The sequence below is a fragment of the Sycon ciliatum genome, chromosome 4 (assembly GCF_964019385.1).
Source record: "Sycon ciliatum chromosome 4, ocSycCili1.1, whole genome shotgun sequence".
In the NCBI taxonomy this organism is placed as follows: Eukaryota; Metazoa; Porifera; class Calcarea; order Leucosolenida; family Sycettidae; genus Sycon; species Sycon ciliatum.
This window is the reverse complement of record NC_088646.1, coordinates 4,411,986-4,435,924: the sequence shown is the minus strand read 5'-3', so window position 1 is coordinate 4,435,924 and position 23,939 is coordinate 4,411,986. Positions and strand designations below refer to the sequence as shown.

At 46.4% G+C, this 23,939-nt stretch overlaps 1 protein-coding gene and 1 long non-coding RNA gene across 2 annotated transcripts; one reads left to right on the top strand and one right to left on the bottom strand.

Annotated features, from left to right (window-relative positions):
• The first annotated feature begins 1,577 nt into the window (after positions 1-1,577).
• On the top strand, positions 1,578-18,938 carry LOC135814016 (AT-rich interactive domain-containing protein 1A-like). The gene is made up of 6 exons (XM_065327059.1): positions 1,578-1,762; positions 5,667-6,042; positions 7,475-7,742; positions 8,525-8,668; positions 9,154-9,193; positions 15,475-18,938. The coding sequence occupies exons 2-6, from the start codon at positions 5,708-5,710 to the stop codon at positions 18,312-18,314; spliced, it is 3,627 nt and encodes a 1,208-aa protein (XP_065183131.1). The 5' UTR covers positions 1,578-1,762; positions 5,667-5,707; the 3' UTR covers positions 18,315-18,938.
• A 1,198-nt stretch (positions 18,939-20,136) lies between these two features.
• LOC135814015 (uncharacterized) lies at positions 20,137-23,770 on the bottom strand. The gene is made up of 2 exons (XR_010553148.1): positions 23,206-23,770; positions 20,137-20,867 (listed from the first exon to the last, which is right to left on the bottom strand). It is a non-coding gene; the product is annotated as an uncharacterized LOC135814015 (long non-coding RNA).
• Positions 23,771-23,939: the final 169 nt, after the last annotated feature.

The following is a 23,939-nucleotide window of genomic DNA, read 5'->3' as shown; positions in this document are numbered from 1 at the left end:
TCCCTGCAAGTTTCGCGTCCAACGTTCGTGCGAAGTTTCGCACTTCATGACGTAGAACGAAAGTTTGTACGCATTTTCGTTTTGCAGAACCTCTCTAGTGACTCATTTGTTTCATACGAGACTAGTCACGTCAATGAGTTGGTGTGGCTTAGAATCTTTCGCTGTAGAAGAAATCTATTCGTATGTCTATTGGAGAAATAATTGTATTCGCTGGTCATACATGTATATATAAAATAGGTTAAGACAAACTCACAGAATAAATACCATCGGTCCCTTGTTGTTCGTCCTTAAGAGGTTCGACTGGATATCATTCATGCTCACCAAAATATGTGTAAGATTTTATTATTTATGGAGTGCCTTGTTTATCTCTCAGTACCTCCAAGCATAGCCTTGCCCCTTTTATCCTCAGGATCAGTGTAGTTGTTGGAACGAGGTGTCGGACTCAACAATGTATTAAATATTTTGTTTACATTTTAATACATGTTTATTGTTCCTCCTTTGCTGTGTTGTTTTAGAAAATCGTGGACTAACAGTTTGAAGTCATTGAACTACTTCCAAAAGTTGTATCGACATCAACAGGATTACGATTTCAGTGCAATATGATTCAGGATGACTTTATCACGATAACCCATGATTATAAACCATTATAAACACAGAATCAACAAAAACATCTGCGACACGCACCTGGTTACATTTCTCAAATAAATCTGATCGAGGTTGGGGAAATCTGAAATATCTGAAAGGCAAGACAAATTTATGACAGAGTCATGAAATTCTGCTACAGCAACATGCACAGAACGACCTCCGTATAAAAAAAGTATCACCACGGTCCATCACTACTCACATGTTTCCCCGCAGAAGAACATGCTAGCCTAGTGCCATTTTCTGCAAGAAAAGACTTGCACCTCAATGCGTAAATACGGTATTGATATGATGTGAAGGCCATCATTATTGATATAGGGCATTCCATTGATTGTCCACAGAAAAAACAAAAGAAATTATAGCAATAAAAACTGCTTTATGACAGTTTTCTAAAAAAAGTTATTGTGTTCTAGTCCATGAACCCCGTCTAAAAAGTAAGAAATTAACGAAATGTGATAGCCGAAAATTACAATTTCACACAAAACCTCACAATAATCACCCACAGAATGAAAAGCTACATGTACTCGTAGAAGACCTTTTCCCCTCGTGATCCTCTTTCCTATGCATACATGACATGCACGTTGCCAATTGTTGGTGCAGTACAGTGTTGAAAGCAGCATTTCAACTGTTGTGATTATTGTGAGGTTTTGTGTGAAATTGTAATTTTCGGCTATCACATTTCGTTAATTTCTTACTTTTTAGACGGGGTTCATGGACTAGAACACAATAACTTTTTTTAGAAAACTGTCATAAAGCAGTTTTTATTGCTATAATCGAGAGTGTAATGCAAGAATGCGGCATGCATGCGCCCGATCGGCGCCTAGCGCCTGATCATGTCAGATGCTGAAACAAATGTAGTAGATCTTCACGATCGTACGATCACGTACCTCGTAAATATTAATACCGTGTAAAAACACTGACAAATCGACAAACAAACGTTGACTAGACTGTGGTCTTTGATTTTTCAACTGGGCTTTTCACCAGGAGTATTGAACTCTTGTTTTCACCTTTAGAAGTCTCTTCTTGGTCTCTCCTGGGAGCTTCCTAAGTTCACTCGAGGCGACTAACTTTTAGAGTGTAGAAATTATTGTGATCTAAATCTGTGGTCCAAGGAATCCAGGTTAGTCGACATGTGAATGTAAATCAACCTTTAGGATTATTACACCACCTTTCGATTTTTATTAGGACGATTCTGTGAATTTAATTCGTTCAGGGTAATGCCTCTGTTCAATGCTGTTCTGTACCTGTATGATTGGTTGGGGTAAGGTTGAGACCCCACTTTCTTCAATATTCCAAGGCTTTATGAATTGCGGCGTCGAAGATGGTAGTGGTGGTGGGGATACTGTGGGTACGAGCTCGAACCATACCACGTACAAAGCCGGGTATGCATTTGCGTGCAACTTCTTTCTCGGATGTTCGTATACATCACCATGCACGCCCTCATAGTCAATGCCGTGTATGAAGAAATGGAGAAAATTGTGCGGGTGGCCTGCAAATGCGGGATGGGCGAGGAGACGGGTAGAATCCTGATAATTCGAACCTCAAAATGCCAGGGAAAACTTATTATCCGCACATTCTAATTATCCAAACATCTACCTACAAGAATGTTTGTCAAAATGCTTTCATTGTCACGCAGAGTTGCGCTATGCACCTTGGACACGGATTTCACGGACACTGAACCTGTCCCCCGTGAATTCCGCGGCAGAATATTAGAAATTCCGTGCAGAATTCTGCGGCAAAAAACAGTAAATTCTGCGCTAATTCTGCAAATCTTTCTATATTCTGCGGCAATTCTGCAAGGAAAATGAGCGTAAAAACAGATCTAATTTCCGCAACCCCACCGAAGTGTGTTGTCCCTATCAATTCTGAACCAAAATTATGCGAAATCCTGGTCAAAAAAATTGAAAGCTCCAAAATATACTGCAAGTTGATTTTGAAAGTCACACAAGCAGGTTGGTTAGGCTATGAAAATACATCGAAAGTCTCCGGAAAAAGCAGTTTTCTCTCTTTTCTGCAATATTCCGCGGGATTTTCTGAATTCTGCGAACACTACTGGATTCTGCGGAAATTCTGCAATCCGCGTAATCGCGGAATTCACGGGGGACAGCTGAACTGGCCGGCACAGCCCGCTCATGCACACTGAACTCACTTGCATAATGTACAGCAAACTTCGAATTACGCTTTGCCAACTGCGAATTTTCAACACAAATCCCAGAACATGAATTATGTGGGACTTCTAATTAACCGGACATGCCCAGTTCGAGGTTCGAATTGTCGGACTTTGTTATGTGGGAATCGTATTGATAGAAATCTGTCCAGGAAGAAACTTCTAAAGCTGTGTTCACAACTGGCGCGTGTACGTGTGAAACCACGCGTTTGTGCGTATTTTTGCTGGCTTTTGGGGCGCCAAGCGTACGGAAACGCGCCGAAATGGAAATTCCAACATGTTGGAATTTTCAGCGCGTACCAGTGTACATTGGGGTCAAAAAACTAGTACTCGAAGGTGTCACACGTGCTAAATACGACTCGGATTGCTGTTTCTTGTGAAAGCTTGAGCGTGCGTTTGGGCACACATGAACCGCAAGTGTACCGCGTCCACGCGCCAGCTGTGAACACAGCTTAAGTGAGCGGTGTGTTCGAATTAATGGCTGGTTTTGCACCAATAAAAGCGGGTGATGAATCCCACACAGGCTTCAACCGGTGGACCTCCTGTTCAAGACCACGTTCGATACATTTTTTTTGCACATGCAATACATGGCCATCAGGCACAAAGTGAGTACGCAAGTTGATTTTTTTTCCGTTCTTTTCCTCTTTGGGACCGTCCACAAATGCCGATATATTTTCCAAAGCAAAATTTTATAAAATCCTCATACCCTCCCGGTTACAAACACAAATCTTTGATGGCCATTGACATTGTGTCCATATTTTTCCACAGGGCGTCTACATTTTGTTAACTCACTTTTGAAGTGAACCTCTCTCCCTATTTCGTTTTGAAAAGTACTAATATCGGTACTTATGGACGACCCCATATCGAACAAATACCGTACTCGCGCGATTAGTGCCCCTGGGGCACTATTTTTTCAATATCCATCACAGATGGTGCACTATTCAAGATAGGGCACTATTTTTTCAATGCTTGTACATTTACGTCATCCCGCATAGAAACAAAGAAGTTGAAGAAAAACATAGCCTAAAGTTAACTGTTAACGATCACGACTCAACAGAAAGGGCAACAAGAACTGCGACTTTGATCCTGAAACCAGTAGCTCAAGGACATTGACGAGAACATTACCAAAAGAACACCAAATTGCACATGCGCTTGGTTACAAGCCGGGGGGGGGGGGGGGGCACTATTCAAGAGGGGGCTGTATTTTTTCACTGGCCCTTAGAGACTGGGGCACTATTTGAGAGAGGGCTCTAATCGCGTGAGTATGGTACTCAGTAGATTTGTTTCACGACCAGTGGAAACATGTTTGGGAGTATGTTTCAGGTTAAAATGGCTGTAGTATGGGCAATGCTGGTGCTGGGGTGTGAATGGAGGTTAGTGTATCACAATCCGGAGTGAAAGTCGAGTACAGTTGAGCCTCACTTGTCCGGATACCTTTGGTCAGGGGCCCAGGGCAGCATAATGCCTTAACAACCCAATCCATACATTTCAGCATAACATGCACGCATGTAAAAAAAACATCCAAATTGTTGCGAGAGTGTCTACGTCCTTCACTGAACTCTCCTACCGAATTTTCTTGCACATACACGAACATTAGATGTGTATGTTCATGCCACGACGTCAATTCAAGTCTAATCCATTATCTAAAGACAGAAAGAAAGACTTGGGAAAGTCTGCCTTCTCAAGGTTGCGGATAACCTTGGTCCATGTGAGGCTCAACTGTAGATCAAGGCAGTATCTGGCCACACATGGGCATTGGTGCGGCGGTGTAGGACTCCTTGGCTTGGTCAAACAAGAAGGCGATCTGAAATCTCAATTGGGGTGCCGGACATGCGTTCCAGCCGCCACTTGGCGCTCACATCGATTGTGGGTCTCTTTGGGAGTTGGCAGAATGCTTCTTGTGCAATGCGACGTCCGTGCAGTATTGAGTGAATTTGATAAATGTAGGCAGCCGCTGTCCTGTCGACTACGGCTGTGGGCATTGAAATCCAGCCAAAAGTGTATGTATCCTGAAGATTCAGGTACACATTCAAGTCAGGGTATGTAAAACTCAACACCGGTTGCATACCAGGAGGTCGATCCAAGAAAAATAGGAAGAAAAAGAAGAAGAAAAGAGAACAACCACAGGGTGGTTTACCTTGTAGTGTGTGTATGCATCCGGTGTGTGTAGCATAAACCCTCCACACAATGGCATGTACACGCTTGAGGCGCTGGTCCCAGGCGTGCAATAGGATTTCAATGTCCACAACTGTAGTATGCGTACCAATGCCCATGGTGAGCCCAGCTCCTGGCTTAGTGGCAGCCGACTTCAACTACCGATCCGGGAGCACTCCAATCTCCTTTTGGCGGGAAGAAGAGGCGGTGATGTGGCGTTCCCTTATCTAGCCATGGATGCTGGACTGAATGCTGTTGCTGGGACTGCGGCGGATGCATACTGCCCAGACGACTCGGGCGCTGGGGTGGCGGCGGATGATGGCTGCCAGGTTGAGTTAGCAGTATCCGCTGCCTGGGACCTGGCGTTAATTGCTTTCCAACCCTTCGAGTGCCTCGGCACTTGTGTAGGTGTGCTGCTGCGTTCCTCAAATTTCAAGGATTGCCGCCTATTTCTCCTTGCGGCTATGTGCAGCGCATTACCGCGTGCCGTGTCTGAGTGGATTCCTTGCGCAGCTACATGCGCGTAGGCATTCAGCCTATTTTTTCTAAGTGCACAGGGATATGCGTGCAAACGGTATGCTTTCAACCGGCACAGTTGACCATTTGTTATCCCGTGGCATGGGGCACAGGCTGTGTGCTGGCGTGTTCTGTGTACATGGTGAATGTTCTTGTGCTGCACTTGTGTACGTCTTCTGCTGGATAGGTTATAGCATAGTGAGTCAGACATAGTAGTGTTTGTGGAGAATGTCAGAGGGAAATGCCACGGCAGGAACACCCGGCAGCGCGGCCGGCGTGGCAACAGCAGACGTTATCAAGGCATGTATGGGTATCAGTTCTGCTGTGGTAAATGGATCTGCACCGAGCCGCATACTTGCATCCATTGGCTTAAGCTACGATGACCAAACGTCGGGAAGTGAAGACGAAGGTGCGCCTCCGAAGGGTGAGAACTTGGAACAGCTTGTGGAGTTGTGCGTTGACCGCGACGACTCCATACTGACCGAAGACCACCAACGCCCAGGTATGGGAGCTCGGCGTTCGCATGCTCACCAGTCACCACAGAAACCGAGCCAGCCTCCAGGGTATGTTTGTGACATGTTCGGACAGTTTTTTTCTTCTTCAAATATACTGTTCAGTCTTCACCATACTCGAAGAGCCTGTCCATAGTTACCGGTGTTCAATTCCCAGCAGTGAGGTTCGGTTGGGGAGGGGATGATTACCTTGCCACCTTCATTTTTAAAGCTGAGCACGTAGCAAGAATCATGCCACAACTTTTACTGCGAAAATGTCCATCCTTGTTGCCTAGCCTTTGACATGTCTGCAATTTTCAGTTCACTGGCTAGTAAAGAAAATAGAAACTAAATCTGTTTGCTGAAATGGACACTGGTAACTCTGGGTAGCCTCTTGTCTGTTAGGAAGGTCATACCCTGGGTTCGGAATTCATGAATGCAGAACTTTATCTCCGCATTGCTGTTGGGGGGGAGGGGAGGTGGATGCTCATCGTGTGAATCGATACCGCTGGGTTCTTTGTGTAGACGTGTACACATTACTCATTAGCAGGCTTTCCTTGTCCTTCCTCCGGAAACGAAAACTTCGTGACTTTGATCAGCCACTTGGCTCTGGTGAATTGAGCTCTGAGGAATCGAGCCATGGTGACTCCAAGGTAGACTCAATGTTGCCATTTTTGTAGAATAGTGTACATGCTTCAAGGCAGTATATCCACTCACTTTAGTGAACTCTTTTTGTTCCTATGAATGCAATTTCTTAATCACAGTAACACCTTAGAACGTGGATAAAAAAAGTCACCGAGTTTTTTTGTTTCTGGAGGAAGTAGAAACTGAGGATGTCACTCACTGTGGCATACGGCATAACCCAAGGGAATAGAAGCAGGAGTAACTTGACTGAAGACAGCTCGAAATTGATCACTGATCATCACAGATGTAGAAACACAGTTTGACAGATATGCTGTACATAGGGTTGTTTTTTGTTTTGTTTCGGGCTCCACGCTTCTCTAGCATGTTGGCACAAGTTTGAGGTATGTGGCAGATATTAGGGACCTTTCGCACCACGCGAACGGATACGAAACGAATGCTGATTCGTCACCTGGGTTCGAGGATTAGTCAGAGTCCCTGCGGAGAGCTCGTTTTCACGAATGGAAGCCTCTTCATTCGTGGCGCGCTCCGAATCCGCCAGGTACACATTTTTTTGCCAGGTACACATTTTCCCTTGATTCCGTGATCCATGCACGTGTGCGTGCAAACACCCGTACGCCAAGCTACCGGCCGTATTCGTAGTTGCCATGGACATTTGCATGACGACTTGCGAAACCTAAATCTGTTTTCAACGAAACAAGGTAGAGCCGAATCAAACTTTCGTTTCGCATTCGATTCGCAGCAGATGCGAAAGGTCCCTATTGCCATTGTAGGATTGCTGGGACAGCTCGCTATGTGCATTGTACTTTCATGGACGCCCGCAGTACGTACTCAACATGTTCATGATTGTATCTGTTTACAGGAAGAGCAGCAACTCCGGTGTTGCTACCAGCAACTTCTCCGGCGTTGCTACCAACAACTCCGCTGTTGCTAACAGCAACCCCCGCGGTGCTAACAACAACTCTGCTGTTGCTAACAGCAACCCCGGCGGTGCTAGCAACAACGCCGGTGTTGCTAACAGCAACCCTGGCGGTGCTCGCACCGTGGCCCGTACCATCTGGATAAGCAACATTCCCGCTGAGATTCGACCGGTTGAATTCAAAGCGCAGTACTGCCTGCAGTATGGAGAGGTACGGTTCTCGGTTTCTTTCCGTTGACTGGTCGTGTTTTGTTGCACCTATTCTAGACCGTGTGGTATCTTGCTCTCTAGGTCAGCATTTCCAGCTATCATTCCATATGTTCTCACTTTGCAGAGCAGCAGTGTGCGAAAAAGCTATTTCGTGATAAAGTGAGCCATTGTCGATGTCCCTGTCTGACCTTTGAAACCATACAAAATTGACGCTCTGTAGCAAACCAAAGCTCGGAAAAAAAGCAAGCTTAGGGCTTCTCATAACCAGCCTTCTCAATGCTCTTCCACTAGTACTTTCATTGCCTTCTCATCAGGTGGAGTACAGGCATTGACCAAGCACAGTATGCAGTAGTGATGTGATAGCAACTCTTGTTTGGCTTCTTCACATTGGCTCTTTTTGCAAATTACACCGTGAAATTTTCAAATTTTTCAAGATCAACAAAACCAACTGACTCCAAACAGGTTAAAGCTTCAATGGCACGAGTCCACCGCACAATGGCATTCATAAGCCTGACCTTTGTGTTCAAAAAGAGAGTATTATCTTTTTGAAATTGTTCAACCAGTAGAATGTTGTGTTAGTCTGGCCTTGTCGGGCCAGAATTGTGTCGCTAGTGTGGTTTCACACTTGGATTCTGTCCCTTTGGGTGTTTGATTGTTATCTTTCACGCACATGGTACCTTGCAAGAATACCTTGTGATACTTCTTTGGCATTGTTTAGGTGTTATTTATCACTATTGTTCCTTTATAACAGTGCTTTGTATTTTCATTTTGTTTTGTTTGCAGGTTGAACAGTGTAAGCTTATCACACCTAAGCACAGCCAAGTGTCGTATGGTGTTGTTACGATGGCAACTGAAGAGAAGGCCGGAGCATTCATGAGGGGAATGCACGGCCTGGTATTACATGGGAGATCCCTAATCGCTGAAAAGGTAGGCACTGATTCTTGTAATGTCTGGCGCAACATTTGAACGTTTTTTCAGTACTTGTACAACCTGCCACAAAATCTATCAGAGCCTCTGAGCAGTCCACTTTGCAATCTTCCGGATCACCTACTGAAAGTTGTGTGCTTGTTTTCAACACACTGGCCAACTCCTGAATGAATTTTATCGGCACCATGACTACAATCCATTTCGAAAAAGAGAAAAAAAGAACAATTTGCCATGCCCAGGCAAGCCTTTCTATGTATTTTGATCTTCGAATTTCGTTTGTGCTCATTCATTTTCTGGTCAAAATTTGATTGCTTTTTCTTTTGAAATGGGCTGCAGATGTGAGTGAGGCCACCTTGATGAGTCAGATCTGCCTTGTGCTCTGGGAGCAAATTTAAAGTTGACTTCTAGATCGAGTTGGGTGGCTGCATGCTCCCTGGACAGATAACAATCCTTTAATTCCTTATCCTATGTTCTTGTGACCACAGGCCGCGGGTGATTTTAACGATCTGCTGAAGAAAATTGCAGGTATGTCCCTTTGTCATCCAAACAGTGTATTTTTGTTTTGCCCTGCCACGTACAGTGGACCCTTTATAGCTTTGGCACTGGTCATGCTGGCTTAGAGAGGGTGCTCGATTAACCAATAACCAACATAACTCAATGTACAGGGAATTGCGCCCTCGAATTTTTTTTACTTGTACTTCAATTTTTGTAGCCACTTGTGGGATCTTTCTGTATAGTCAGGCAATTTGGCCTTGAGCAAAGTTGCGACCGTTGTAACTCACAGACCGCTTATCCTAGCACTGTGGCCATTGTTCAAAACAATAACCATGTACAGGTGGAACCCTGGTACAGTGCGTATCGGTTATAGTGTGGTCGTGTAAAAGAATATACTGCCTACAAGAATGAACTCTCATATTTTCATAATCATAACATAAGTTTCATGTGTATATTTATTCTTACAAGCAATGTTATCGTGTAATAGAATATATCGGTCCTAAGAATGGACTTTGTGTAGCAAAACATGCCAGATTAGTACAAAGTGTATCGCCTGTAGTAATAACATCTGCCCGATACAGTTCTGAACCGATTCGAATTGCATCATAATGCTGGAAGTGCAGCTGTTGTGGTCATGCAACTCATGTTGCTCAGCCACATGGTGAACCTATGCAGGCTATGGCCCAGTATGGGACTACAGTACTTTGGAAGTACGAGCAACCGCATACACAGCAGCACTACGTTGCATGTATGATCATCTTCCTGGCTATGCGCACATGCATATGATACGTCGCACTATATTTATCGCGTGTAAGAAATATCGGGAATAGAATAGAAAGTCGTTTTTCAAACACCCACGCTATAACCGATACCTACTGTAATTCGTATGATTTCCACATAACAATTTCTGATGTAAAAAAAAACTCGGATGTTGAGCCAATAGTAATACCAAGAGTACATAACCTCTTGGTAATAGAGAGGTTCCGCACTACGTAAAGTTGAGCAACTTTACGTTAGTGGGCGGGGAAGACCCGTGAATTCGCGAGTTTGCACTCCACTTACGGAAAGTTGTCTACGTAGAGTACGTAGATAGGGCTCTGATAACGTATCTGGTCCGTAAGTGGATTGGGGTACAAATTTATGACTCTCTCCCCAGGTCGATCTGGTCGTACACTGCCGCGTTCGGAGTTGCCAAGGGCAGCTACGTGATTTGAAAACTCCGTATGGCGGAACGCAGTTGCGCATGCAGTTTACGTAAGACTTTCCGTAGATCGACTACGTTTTTTACTAACGTAATTACGTTATGCGGAACCTCTTTAATAGAGAGGTTCCGCACTACGTAAAGTTGAGCAGCTTTACGTTAGTGGGCGGGGAAAACCCGTGAATTCGCGAGTTTGCACTCCACTTACGGAAAGTTGTCTACGTAGAGTACGTAGATAGGGCTCTGATAACGTATCTGGTCCGTAAGTGGATTGGGGTACAAATTTATGACTCTCTCCCCAGGTCGATCTGGTCGTACACTGCCGCGTTCGGAGTTGCCAAGGGCAGCTACGTGATTTGAAAACTCCGTATGGCGGAACGCAGTTGCGCATGCAGTTTACGTAAGACTTTCCGTAGATCGACTACGTTTTTTATTAACGTAATTACGTTATGCGGAACCTCTCTAATATCAAGAGTACATAACCCCAAGAGTGTGCAACTGCCTGCACAACCTCTATGCAGTGCTGCGACAGCAGAACTTTACATCACGTGACATGGTTCAAAAGGTTACACTGGCAAACAGTGCAAAGTGACCACAAGAGAGTTGTACCCAAAGCTGGGTTTCGTACAACCCTGTATCAATCATGCACAGAGTGCAAATAATGTGTACGGGTTCATCACGTGATGTGAAGTTCTGCCGTCGCAGACCCCATAGCTAGAGTTGCACACTCTTGGGGGTTATGTACTCTTGGTAATAGGGAGGTTTAGTCCCACGTAATCCGTGGGTACTTTACGTGTGTGTACCACGTGATACTCAGTGACCCACGTCCAGACGTTTTCTGATTCACGACATACCGTGTATGGAGGCTCACCCACGTTCCGCCAAAACGTGGGTGAAAATCAGAATGGAGCGCATTGTGCGAGCTGTGAGGGTGCTCAGCTGAAGAAGTTTCCGAAGCATGAAATCAAAATATTGGATGAGCTTCTTAGGCCCGGGTAGCTTCGTCTTTGACCATGTTTGGGCCTTTCGCTTTATGCTTTTGTTTGTTCCGTGTGACTAAACACAACATTGCAACGTGGGTACCCTTCATCCACTTTACGTGGATCACCCACGTACGCGTTTCCATTACGTGGGAACTAAACCTCCCTAATATCAAGAGCCCATAACCCCAAGAGTGTGCAACTGGGGTCTGGCTGCTGTAGGCCCACTGCATGGCGGAATTCCAACATTACATCATGCCGCTGAGGCACAGCTGTACAAAACTCCGCATCCCGCGGTGCTTGGAACCAGGGAGTAGTGCAAGCGCAACGAGCGTGTACGTCACTTTTGATGTTATGTTGGAATTCCGCCGCGCGGATCCCCATGTACAGAGCTGCACACTCTTGGGGTTATGGACTCTTGGTAATGTGGAAAGAGAAAAGCACCTATAAGTTACTAGTTACTGTATAAGCAGAAATATTCGTCTGGAATTTAATTTCGTCTTTTTCGTCCAAGGAGCTGTGGGACTAAATAAAATGCCGGACTAATGTCGATTTGTCCAGCTTTTCAATACACTCTTATGATCCATGGACGAAATTTTCAACCAGACGAACTCCCTTTCTTTGGAGTTGGACGAAATTTTCTGCCTGTACAGTATGACTAACAGTCCACCAAGGTAACGAGGTAATATACAGTCAGATAGTGCGACAACAAGGCACAAAACTGACAAGGATATTGAGACATTCAACGACCTGACACCGCTTCAACACATCTACGAAGCACAAACCAACAACCTTCCAACTTGGAAGGCTCAGGTGCGGAAAGTTCCAATGAGGGAAAGGGATGCGCCGCGAAGATGTACACGCGCTATGTCCCTCGGCAACAAAGAATGAGCCTCCCAAGTTGGGTGGTCTGTTGCCTTGCGTTTTCGAGTTGTAGTTAGACCGGTTTGTCCAATGGTCTTACTAGTCTCGTCATCATCATCCCGTAACGTTCAACATTCTTTGTTGCCGAGGGACATAGCTCGTGCACATATTCGTGGCGCATCCCTTCCTCTCATTGGAACTTTCCGCATCTGAGCCTTCCAAGTTGGAAGGTTGTTGGTTGGTTTGCGCTTTGTAGATGTGTTGGAGCTAGGTGTCAGGTCGTCGAATGTCTCAATATCCTTGTCGGTTTTGTGCCTTGTTGTCGCACTATCTGACTGTATATTATCTCGTTACCTTGTTGGACTGTTAGTCATAACTATAGTCAGTTTCAAAAAGATTAGCAATCCTGGCGATCGCCCGGGGAATTTGCCGTCTTACCGTATGAGCGCTCGAGAGCTGCCTGGAAAAACTCACTGTGAACTCGAAGAAATATTCCGCGCGAAAGCATGAAAAATGACAACTCACTGACGTCGGTACTCGTACATGTTCGTCTGGTTTACAACAAACGAGTTCTTCCTCGCATCGATATGGATATGGAGTCAGAGAGGACAATCATGTCGAAAGTGTGGTAAATTTTGACGAGCGGGATGCGTCCATTTTGTGACCAAATAGATTCTTTGAGCTGCCGCGGATGCAATTTACTCTCACGATGTGACGAAAACGGCATCGACACAGACTCATTCCCAAGGCCTTGAAGTGGCAAAGCTATCCATGTGACTTCGACGACATTAAAAGCAGACGCCTGTGAAAGCTGATAGAAGACGGCGTTGACTCCTAAATTCAAATAAATTGGCGATCTTCAAATACTAAAATAATTCTCAAACAGAAATCGATCGATGTGCCGGTGTATTCAACAACACGTAGCTACAGCGCAATGACTTCCGTGTTCACTCACACGGTTTCAGTGTTGTGTGTGTTCACAACTTCACATGGCGTGAGCCAGTCAAGTGTCAGTCAGTTCGGCAGGAAACGCGAGCTCCAACAACAAGCCATGGCGCAGCCACCTTCTTTGTCTTGTACCAGCGTGAAAAAATGAAGAAAAATGTTTGACTTGAAGATGTGTTGGGATTTGAACTCACAACTTCATGGTCAGCAGACAGCATTCATAACCACAAGGCCAAAAAGGAAGGGATAAATCGTGGGTTTTGATAACAAATCGATACTGGCTTCCAGGGCAAATTATAAACCATGGGAAAAGGCCAGAAACCTGGCCGAAATACTAACTCCTTAACGGTTGGTCCAATTGTTCCGAAACCTTCACAGAACAATTTGCCGTGTCCTAACAAGCCGTTTTATGTACTTTGTTGTCCAAATTTCCCATATCTTCATACTTTTTAAGACCCAAACTTGATTGCTAATCTTTTTGAAACAGACTGTAGTAATTTCTGATAAGGGGCCATCCGTAAATATAGATATTTATTTAGAAACGAAAACTAGTCGTTTAGGGGGGAGGGGGTTGAGCGCCTGTTCGTTTCTCAAAAATTATCGATGTACATTTTGCATGCGTGAGCATGTCAAGAAAAAAGACCAAAAATATCGATACTATGTACCATTTGTATGTGTTCGTTTCTCAGGGAGGGGGGAGGGGGATTGAAGAGAAACGACTAGTTTTCGTTTCTAAATAAATATCGGTATTTACGGAAGGCCCCTAAATATAACAAAATCATACAGTAAATAATCGCAAGGGACCGCCGGCAAAGTTGGGCAGTGCCCAACTCTTGCGATCTGCCCCGGCACCGATCCCGTACAATTTTGACCAAAAATGGTTTGTGAACGGTGATCGCCGATGCCGGGACCCAGACGTTGTCAAAAATTCAAACCAAGACTCGCCCTAAATTTTCCTAAATTGAATCTAAAGATGTCCGTTAGCCATTCTTGTAGTCGCTTCAGGGTGGCAACCCGTCCTTCTCGGATGATCTGCTTGACTGTTGTGCAACTTATGAGAAATACAATTGAAACGAAAAAAATACGAAGGATACATTGGCAAGTTCTTGTGACTTCATCAACGTTTTCATGCATGGTTTCGACACCATCGCTTACTACACTGCAATAAAATGTGTAGAAGTAGTTTTTAAAATGATCTCCAGCAAAAAGGTGTGGCCATCACCGAAAGACCTTGAACTACTGAAGAAACAAAGCATTCAAGCTTAAATTTGCGAACCTGTCGTAGCATTTGGGCACATTCTGTACTACTTTGTAGTAGATTTGGTACTCGAACCGGATGCGGGACGGATCGGGAGCTGGCTCACCGCCGGTGGTTCCCGGCGCCGATTTGGCTTATGTGAACCAACCATAAAGTCGGATGGAGAGCCTAGGATTAAAATTTAAAAAAGAGAGGACCATAAGTTTACAAGTTATCCGTTATCCTGCTTATAATTGTTAGTATTGGACAAAACGGATAACTTGTAAACTTATGGTCCTCTCTTTTTTAATTTCAACCCTAAAGTGTCAACCCATCTCAGACTTTCTGTCGTTAACCTTTTCAGAGTGACGGTCAAAGTGCGTTTCTAGCGTCTGTGCCTTGTGAATTAGTGCATCAGCACAATCGTGAAAATCGCAACAAACAAATTGTCACGACATGTTTGTATCTCAATGGACCTGTCTATCCTGATCTACATACTCAGTTGGAAATAGTAAGTTAATGTCCTAAATGCAATGTTGCGCACACAATCTTTTTTTTTTTGCGATACGACGTGATCTGCGACGGCGGTGTGCGATGCGAACTCGTGACATACCATTCACAGAGAAAGTCAGCGATATGACGTCGCCTTGCTGGTTTGGCGCAACGGTCACCATGTTATTCGCGTGACTAGGTACAACTTCTGCAAATCTACAATAAACTCTTGGGCTTTTTGTTCGACTTTGCTGCAAAAAAGGTCAAAATCGTATATCGCATGTCGTGTCGGGAAAGTTGAGCCAAGCTCAACTTCTGCAATGGCCCAATTGCGATAGTTGGGTGAGCTGTGAGATGGATGCACTTTGGGGATTTCCCGGTTTCGCGACCGTCGCATCACGCATCGCATCTCAAAAATGGTTCTGTAAATCCCGCTTTTAATAGTGCTCAGTAAAAAATCATTCTCCCTGCTTTCTGTAATCGGCTTCTGCAAACTATGCCTCCTTCTACGCACTTGACCTGAAATAGAAATTTGGCTGGTTTGGGCGACTTGCTGAAGGTTGTTGTGTGCCATTGTGTTTCTGCTATGTAGAGCCAAGGCATCCACCATCATCTGCTAGGAACACTGCCACGGGGGACTCGCGCAGCCCAGTTCGTTCACGCAGCCCAGTTCGTTCACGCAGCCCAGTTGGTTCATCAGACCCGCACAGCCAGGGGGGTATGCATCGAACCCAGCCTGATCACCCGGGATCACCGTCAAGGTGGCAGCAGCAGCAGCGACCGCCGCGTGACCGCGATGCTGAGCTTCGCTCCAGAGATGACCCTCGCTCCAGAGAGGACATGTTTCGGCAAAGACCTGATGACCGCAAGCGACCCGACATTGACAAGAATCAACGGCTTCAGCGTGAGTTAGCTGCGGCTCGTCTGGAGAAATTGAAAGCCACTGGTGCTGTCCATCCGGACACCAGGCAGCGTCGTGAATTTAACGTGCGCGATAACCCCCGAGAGGAAGGAGATAGGAGCAGGGGTGGCGATGTAGCTTGGCGCCGGGACCGAGAGTCGCCGAGGGAACGTATGAGCAGAAATGAGCTGGACAAAGAGCATGAACTGATGATGAGAGCGCGTGATAATAACATGCATGGGCGTGGGCGTGGTGGTGGACCTGGGCCTGGACCTGGACTGGAGCGTGGTGGTGGACCTGGGCATGGTGGTGGACCTGGACTGGAGCGTGGGCATGGTGGTGGACCTGGACTGGAGCGTGGGCGTGGTGGTGGACCTGGGCCTGGACCTGGACTGGAGCGTGGGCGTGGTGGTGGACCTGGACCTGGACTGGAGCGTGGGCGTGGTGGTGGACCTGGGCCTGGACCTGGACTGGAGCGTGAGCGTGAGCGTGAGCCCATGATTGTACCTGGACGCGACCGGGTGCCCATTGGTGGCCCACCTGAGCGAGAGCGCGAGATGATTCGAAATCAAGTTGTGATCCGCGGCCGTGACCAACGCCGAAGCCGGGAAGATGAACAACCATTGCCAGACAGAGGTGCCCCTAGGCGCGGAGGCTGGGAGCATCCTCCTGATGACTACCGCGTGGAAAGGTGGGAGGTTGACGGAGCACGGAGATTTGACTCTGTGCGTGGCGATGTTGCACCTCGCAATGACATACCCCCGAGTCACAGTGATCGCTACGATGATGAGTATGCGCCGAGAAAGCGACTTGGCTCCTATGACCAAGGAGATGCGCCCGCCCCTCAACCTAAACGTGCCAGTGGCGTAGATTCGCCCTCTCCATCATCTGATGGCTTGGCTGCCTTGCTCGCACTCACAAAAGGAAATGATGATCGTGGTTCGGAGTTAGCAGAGATTTTAAAACTTGCATATTTGTCGAAGCTGGCAAAGAAAGAGTCTCCTGTTCGGCCATCCAACGAGTCTGCTCAACTATCGTTGGACAGTGGTCATGGTGGTAATCTACAGCAGCAGCTGCAAGAGTTCCTGCAGTTCCAGCAATTCCTAGCACAGCAGCGTACCCCAAGCCGCGTTCTGTCAGCTGATGATCGCCAGGTTGACAGTGGCACTGGGGGCGGTGGCACTGGGGGCGGTGGCAGCACTGCCGCTGTGCTACGTAGTGCCTTATCTAGCTTGAAGCAGGCTGATGCAAGCAACAACAGCAATGACCTCTCCAGCGATGAACTTGAAATAGTACTGCGTGCGATCGAGGAAAAGCGACGAGCTAAGGCAGCAGCTGCTGCACCAGTGATCAGTCAGATGGACAGACCAGTTGCTGCTTCCAATGACCAAGGGCAGCAGCAGCAGGATTTCTCTCAACCTAACCAGCAGCCACAGCAGCAGCCACAGCAGCAGCCACAGCAGCAGCAGCAGCAGCAACAACAGTCGCCACAGCAGCAACAACCACAGCAGCAACAACCACAGCAGCAACAGCCCCCACAGCAACTACCACCCCCACCGCAGCAGCAGCAACAACAACAACAACAACAACAACAACCACAACAACAACCACAGCAGCAGCAGCAGCAACAGCCACCACAGCAGCAACACCCACCACAGCAGCAACACCCACCACATCAGCAACCAGCACCGCACCAGCCACAGTACCAGCAACCGCCACAGCAACCGCCCCAATTCCAGCCCCAACACCAACAGCAACTCCTGAACCAACAGCCTCCTCAACAAACCAATCACAATCATAACCCTAACCACCAGCAGCAGCCACTGCCACCTGTGCAGATGCAGCAGCAGCAACAGCCAATGCAACAGATGCCCCCACAGCAACAAGCACAGCGTCCAATGAATGAATACATGCCTGCAGAGCCTCGTTTTGTGGATCCCCAGGCTCCTCATGTGCAACAAGGCCAACCAGCACCGTATGTAGGTTCCGGTGGACCCGATCCTGTTCACATGGTCAATCAACCACCACCACCCATGCAATCCAACGTGAATCATCCCTATGATGCTGGTCCTCCGCCTCCACAACAGCATATGGCACCACCCCCGCCACGGTCGCACGGACCGCAGCACATTGATGACCGGTTTTTCGAGTCCAGCGGCCCCGCATACCGGTCGCACTCGCCAGGCCGGGACAACCATATGCATCCGCCACCACCATCGTCACAGCAACAGCAGCTCTTCTCACCGCAGGGCCCGCCGCCTCGCCATGACGTTCACCACCACGGCCCACCACCACCACCGCCCGATGACTGGAGAGGACCGTATCCGAGTCCAATGTCGGACGGTGCTGCTGGTGAACACAACGTGCACGCTCCCTGGCCGCCGCACGCACAGCAAGGCCGTAGCATGGCGAGTGAGCCTCCCATGGGACCTCCGCCTCGCTACGACCCTCCAGGCAATGTGTACCATGATGATGGGTACCGCGCTGGGCCTGCTCATCCACCACCTCACAATCAGCCACCCTACTATTAGTGGTGGAGCTTTACTTTGTAAGTCCCATGTCTGGGGTGTTTAGCTGGGCTTCCTCTGATCTAGCTGGATTTTAAAAATAGTAATAACAATACACGGACAAAAAAGATGAACCGTCTCACTATCAACCCTCAGTGGAACTTGGATTTGTAGGTGGTGAACCTAAATGTCCGGCTGCTTTGTCTCTTATGTAGCTGGATTTAAATAATGCTGTTTTTTTTCTTTGTAGTGTCCACTCGGTGCCTAGGTCTTGCTAACCTGGCATGCATTGTGATGCGGTGGAATACATCTAGGCCTTTTTTTCTTATGTTGTCTGTGCCTGCTGGTTCTACTTGAGTAGTAGGATGTTTGGCGTTTGGCTTTGTATAATTATCGCTGGCTTTTTTCTTTCTTGAAGCGTATGTGTGTTCTTTTTACTCTGCTTTAGAACTATTCATAACCTAATCTGTGTGTGTGTGTTTGCGTACACGTGTGTGCGTCGATTTGTTTTACTGTCGTCGTAATTCGTGCTGGTGCGCGCCATTTCGAATGATATCTTGAATGTTTCTCTCAACAGTTTGTGTGTGTGTGTGTGTCTTCACTTCATGTTTACTTGCCCACCTCTAGTTGACCGTGTTTCTACACCTACACACTGTCTTGTTGGGGTGGTATCACCATGGTTACCGAGAGTATACAAGCTCCCAGGAGCTTATACTAGTAATATACTCTTGCCGTTTGCAAGAGTACATACAATCATGCCACTTTTAATGTACTCTTGCAGTTACCTGTAGAAGTTGGCCAAAGGGAAAGAGAAGAAATCATACCTAAACCATGTTTATACGTATGTAAGATAACAGTATAATCATGCAAAAGGAATAGAATGGTATAATCATGTAGTTGTAGGGTGGTTGTGATCCCCAGCAGGGAGTAGTACAATACCACTCCCTGCTCCCCAGTGAGCCTCTGGTCATTATGCTGTGATCAAGTCACTTCATTATTTTTTATTTATTTTGTTAGGGCTGAAACAATTACATCATGTATACCTCTCGGTAATCGATCGATACTAGTATACTACTAGTGATCAATGAACTAAATTCTAATTGTTACGTTTTAGATTACTTGTTAGGGATTTTGAGTCCAAAAAGTGCTGAAACCCCCGCTTTTTTGTGAAGTTTGACTCAGTTTCCGCCGTGAATATGCAGTTGCCAGGGGTATGGTTCATGCCCTGAGGTTCCAATGGCAATGACTTCAAACCACTGCGATGTTTCGGAGCTACCCTTTCACTTTATGCATATGTTTGGTACTATGAAGGCATAACTTGTGGAAAAAATTAGAGTGAGACTTTAGACATGGTTCTTCGCTCTTTTCACCTCTGATCTGGAGAAAAAAACCCGCAGTCTCTTGCTGTCATGCATGAAACATACCTACTTTATGTACATGTACTCTTGATCGACCACCAATGCAGTGCATTTGCAGATTTGCGTGCTTCTCTTGCGACGGTCATTATACTAGTACATAGTACATGATACCAAGAATACTACTCTTGATGATACAGTAAACCCTGTAACTAAAGACCACCGTGACTAACGACCAGCCTGGTACTAAAGACCACCGTGACTAGCGACCAGCCTGGTACTAAAGACCACTTCGCCAGGCACGGACGGTCTCACATTCATATTATGGTTGTGTAGTGCAAACCTTTAACTAAGGACCACCTGCCACTAAAGACCGATGTCTCTGGCCCCAAGGGGTGGTCGTTAGTCACAGGTTTCACTGTACATGTAACATGCCAAGCAGCCGCATGGGTATGCACAGCCATGCACGGTGAACGAGTATGCCACACAGGTAGGAAAGCGTAATCCGAATACTCTGAATACTCTGAATGGAGCAGGATATCGACACAAGATCGCGTGTCTAAAATCAGATAAGTGCACACTGCACTGGCTTGGGACAGAAAGTGATAATTAAAAAAGAAAAAGAAAAAAGAAAGAAGACAGAGCAGAGCTGCCCACTGTTAGCAGTGGCAGATATTACCAGAACTCTATCGGCAGTAAAAAGGAAGGGAAAAAGAAAGAAAGAAAAAGATTAGAAAGGCAGTCAACAAAAGAGCTCCGGCACCTGAAATACAAAGGAAACACACCGTAGCCGACAAAACATTACGTGGAAAAGCAACACAAAAGTAATACTAAAAGAGGGAATTGATATGATTGTTATTTTCATGGGTGGAAGACTGGAAGTATCAAGTTTAGAGTCAATGTATGTACAAAATTAAGAAGTTGAGTGCGACAATAGCAGAGCAAGGTTAAGAAAACATATAGCAAATGATGGGAAAATGACGTCAGGATTATGCCAGAAAAGCGTGGTACATGGTAAATTCAGCAACAGCATCCACACAAAAATGAAAGTCCACATAGAATCAAACATCAAACATGACAGCAAATATCAGGACGGATGCTTGGCTGTAAGAATCGTTTGCGTGCTGCAGTCTGCTTGCTGCCCATGTACGGACAGGGTCCATAACAGCTCACGTGTCAGTGCGATCTCCTCTTGAACAGCAGCGCTGATTTCATGGAGCTCCTGAACAATGGCAACGTGCACACAGTCACCAGAAGTTTCAATGCCAAGTTCAATGATTTCAGGCCAGAGTCCAATTCACATGCTACACACACACACATACACACTGAGAGAGCTTTCAAATGCGCATTTCTGGGCTGCTGGTGGCCCACTCCAACACCAGGGTGTCCCGGAAATAAAAATCACTAAGGGGTCGTCCATAATTATCGAACTTTTTTCACAAAACGAAATAATTTCGTTATGGGGTGGGAGGGGGTTGACCAATTTCGTTTCAGAAAACATTGATACATATGCATGCCCATAGGAGCAGTTACACACTTGCAACTTTTGTTGTATTATGCATGCATATGTCAAACTTTTTTACGTTCTGAGGGGGAGGGAGGGAGGGGTTGGGTCTAAACTAAAATAATTCGTTTGGTGAAAAACGTTCGATAATTACGGACGGCCCCTAAAAAGTCAAAGCTCACACCACAGGTAAAAGTGAGAATAAAAGTGTTACTGTACATCCACATGCGGGTACTGTACGTGTGTGTACTGTACATGTGTGTTTCAATGTACAGTGCCGCTCAATGAAATCCAGTCGCGTCACTCATGTTTGTGCCTTGCACCATTTCTCAGCCCAGTGTTCGAAGGGCTGCGCAACGCCCAGCGCTTTACTGGAGTGACTCGGCTGGATTTCATTGCGCAGCACTGAACAATTACAAGAGCTTGCACCCGTGATCTTTACAGTGCTGGCTGTGTTCACAAGCAAGACAATCTCTCTGGGGATGTACACAATGGTGTGGGACATGCACAGGCTATCAAAGCCAGGCATCGACCGTCAAGCTGTGATCAAATTGTGACTAAAGCTGTACATATGTACACGACGACGCCAGACACAGAGTGTACGCTGGGAACACCTTGCTGAGTAGGCAACTGGTTCAGCTACTGAAACATGACCTACACCTCTGGATCGCTCACACATGATCACTTAGTCACGTGGTATATGCGAACCATAGAAGAACAGAAAAGGAAGGGGGGGGGGTGGAATAATCCTGCCCTAACTGAACGCCTTTGGTACAGCGGAAATTAGCCTGTGATATGACAGGATTCCGCTTGATCCAGGGATGCACGTTCAATCCACAGCACTTTGGAGCATGGAAAGGTGTCCGGTCCGGATGCAGGGTCTGGTAAACCCAGGTTTTACTGTACCCCCCCCCCCCCCCTATATGCAATAAAGGACACGGGGCCAGGGTATGCCAGGTGCAGATTATCGCATCATCGTCCATGGACTTCATGGTGTTCCTTTTCGCAGGAAACACGACGCGCTCAGCCCATAAACCGATTCGTACTTAGACATGTCCAATGCATGTGGACACGACAGTCAAACGTCCAGCCGCGGGAGCAGCCAGAGCCGGTTCTGTGTGTAGCGGTAATATTGACAGGGGGGGGGGGGGGGGGGGTAGGACACGCTACAATCACTAAGGTATTGACTTTGCGACTTTCGTCCTAGCTACCCCGGGAATCTATTTATGCGGCTTTTCTAGCTTTAAATTTCCAAATTTTCAGTGGAGTGCCCCTCCCCCTCAAGCACTTCAGATGCTTCGCCATACCACCCTAAAATATCTTCCCATGCCCCTGGTTGATATTCCTAGCACCCCTGCTCCGAAAATACATAATCAAATGCAGTTGCATCTATGATACGTATAGCTAACTACTTCAAGTACTTGTCTGCAAGAAAAAAAAACTACAGTACAGGACTGTACAACACAACCTATGCAGTCTTCAACTTGGTTCAAGGCAGGGTTGTTGAACTAATACGTGTGGTATCAAGCACTGTACACGTTTACTGATGCACTGCCTTGGCCGCTTTTCCTCCTCCAGTTGTGCAATGCATCGTGCGACACGAAATATACCACTACTGCCCGGAATATGGATGGTTTCAAAGTTCCTGACATAAGCAATATCACGTTGTGATACTGTAACTACAAGAAGCCAAGCTATACCGATACATGCATAACGGTAGCCCTAAACATCACTGGTAGTAGTGCAACAAACAACGAGACAAAAAGACAAGGATTTGTTGCGATCCAAGAGCCAGTAAGCGTTCTGAAAGCCAGCTGGGGAAACATGAGATGTATTTCGCCGACTCTCACACAATGATTGTAGCATACGCCTAGCAGAAGCACTACAGCACTTGAAGTATTACTTGTAGGTAACGCCATACGAACCTTGTGTGTGCGTGTGTAGTCTTTCAACGACAAGGGGAAAGACACACTGTCGACGTATCTAGTCTACATCACAAAGAAATACCAGACAATGGAGTTGCTGAAACACAAGCAGCTCAAATTCATAATCTTACCTGAATAAGGCGCTCCTTCTCACTAGGAAGAGAACTTGGTGGTTTGGATGAGTTATCCGACGCAGGAGACCGAAGGCAGCTCTGATAAGCTGAACGAATAGTATCCACAGTGCCATGCAAAGAAGTAATTTGTTCTTGAAACAGGGCAATTCTCTCCTGCTGAAGCTCACTATTACTAGCCGATTCAGGAGTCTTATAGGTATTGTTGAAACTCTGTAAGGCCTGCTGAAATTTGCAAGCTACTTCTCGCACGGCTTGCTGACCAACGACTGCCATTTCCTCCACCGTCTGAGCAGACAGAACGGAGGGTGAATCGCCACTCATATCGCACAATTTCGAGACACTAATGGGGCGAGCGTCAATATAGCAATGCTTCACAAGACGAGCAAGAGACTGGTGGAGGGCCAAGAAAAGCTTCAAAAGGCATGCAAAGAAAGACACTGAAAGAACGGGCGAGACAAATCGAAGGTGGAATAAAAATGCTGAATCCACAACTTCAAAATCTAAAAGCTGAAGTCAAAGACAAGGGATGACAATGATTGCACAAACTTACAAAGGATCGATGTGAAAAGTCAAAAACAGAGGCATGGCAATCGATACAAATACGTTTTACGTTGTAGGGGAAAACCCGTAGCCGCGGACGCCTTGCGCCTCGCGCTCGGCCTCCAGCTAGATCACGTGCGCAGATCATCTGATTGCCAAGTGCGCGCGGGAAATGGCATGTGAGGTCATCG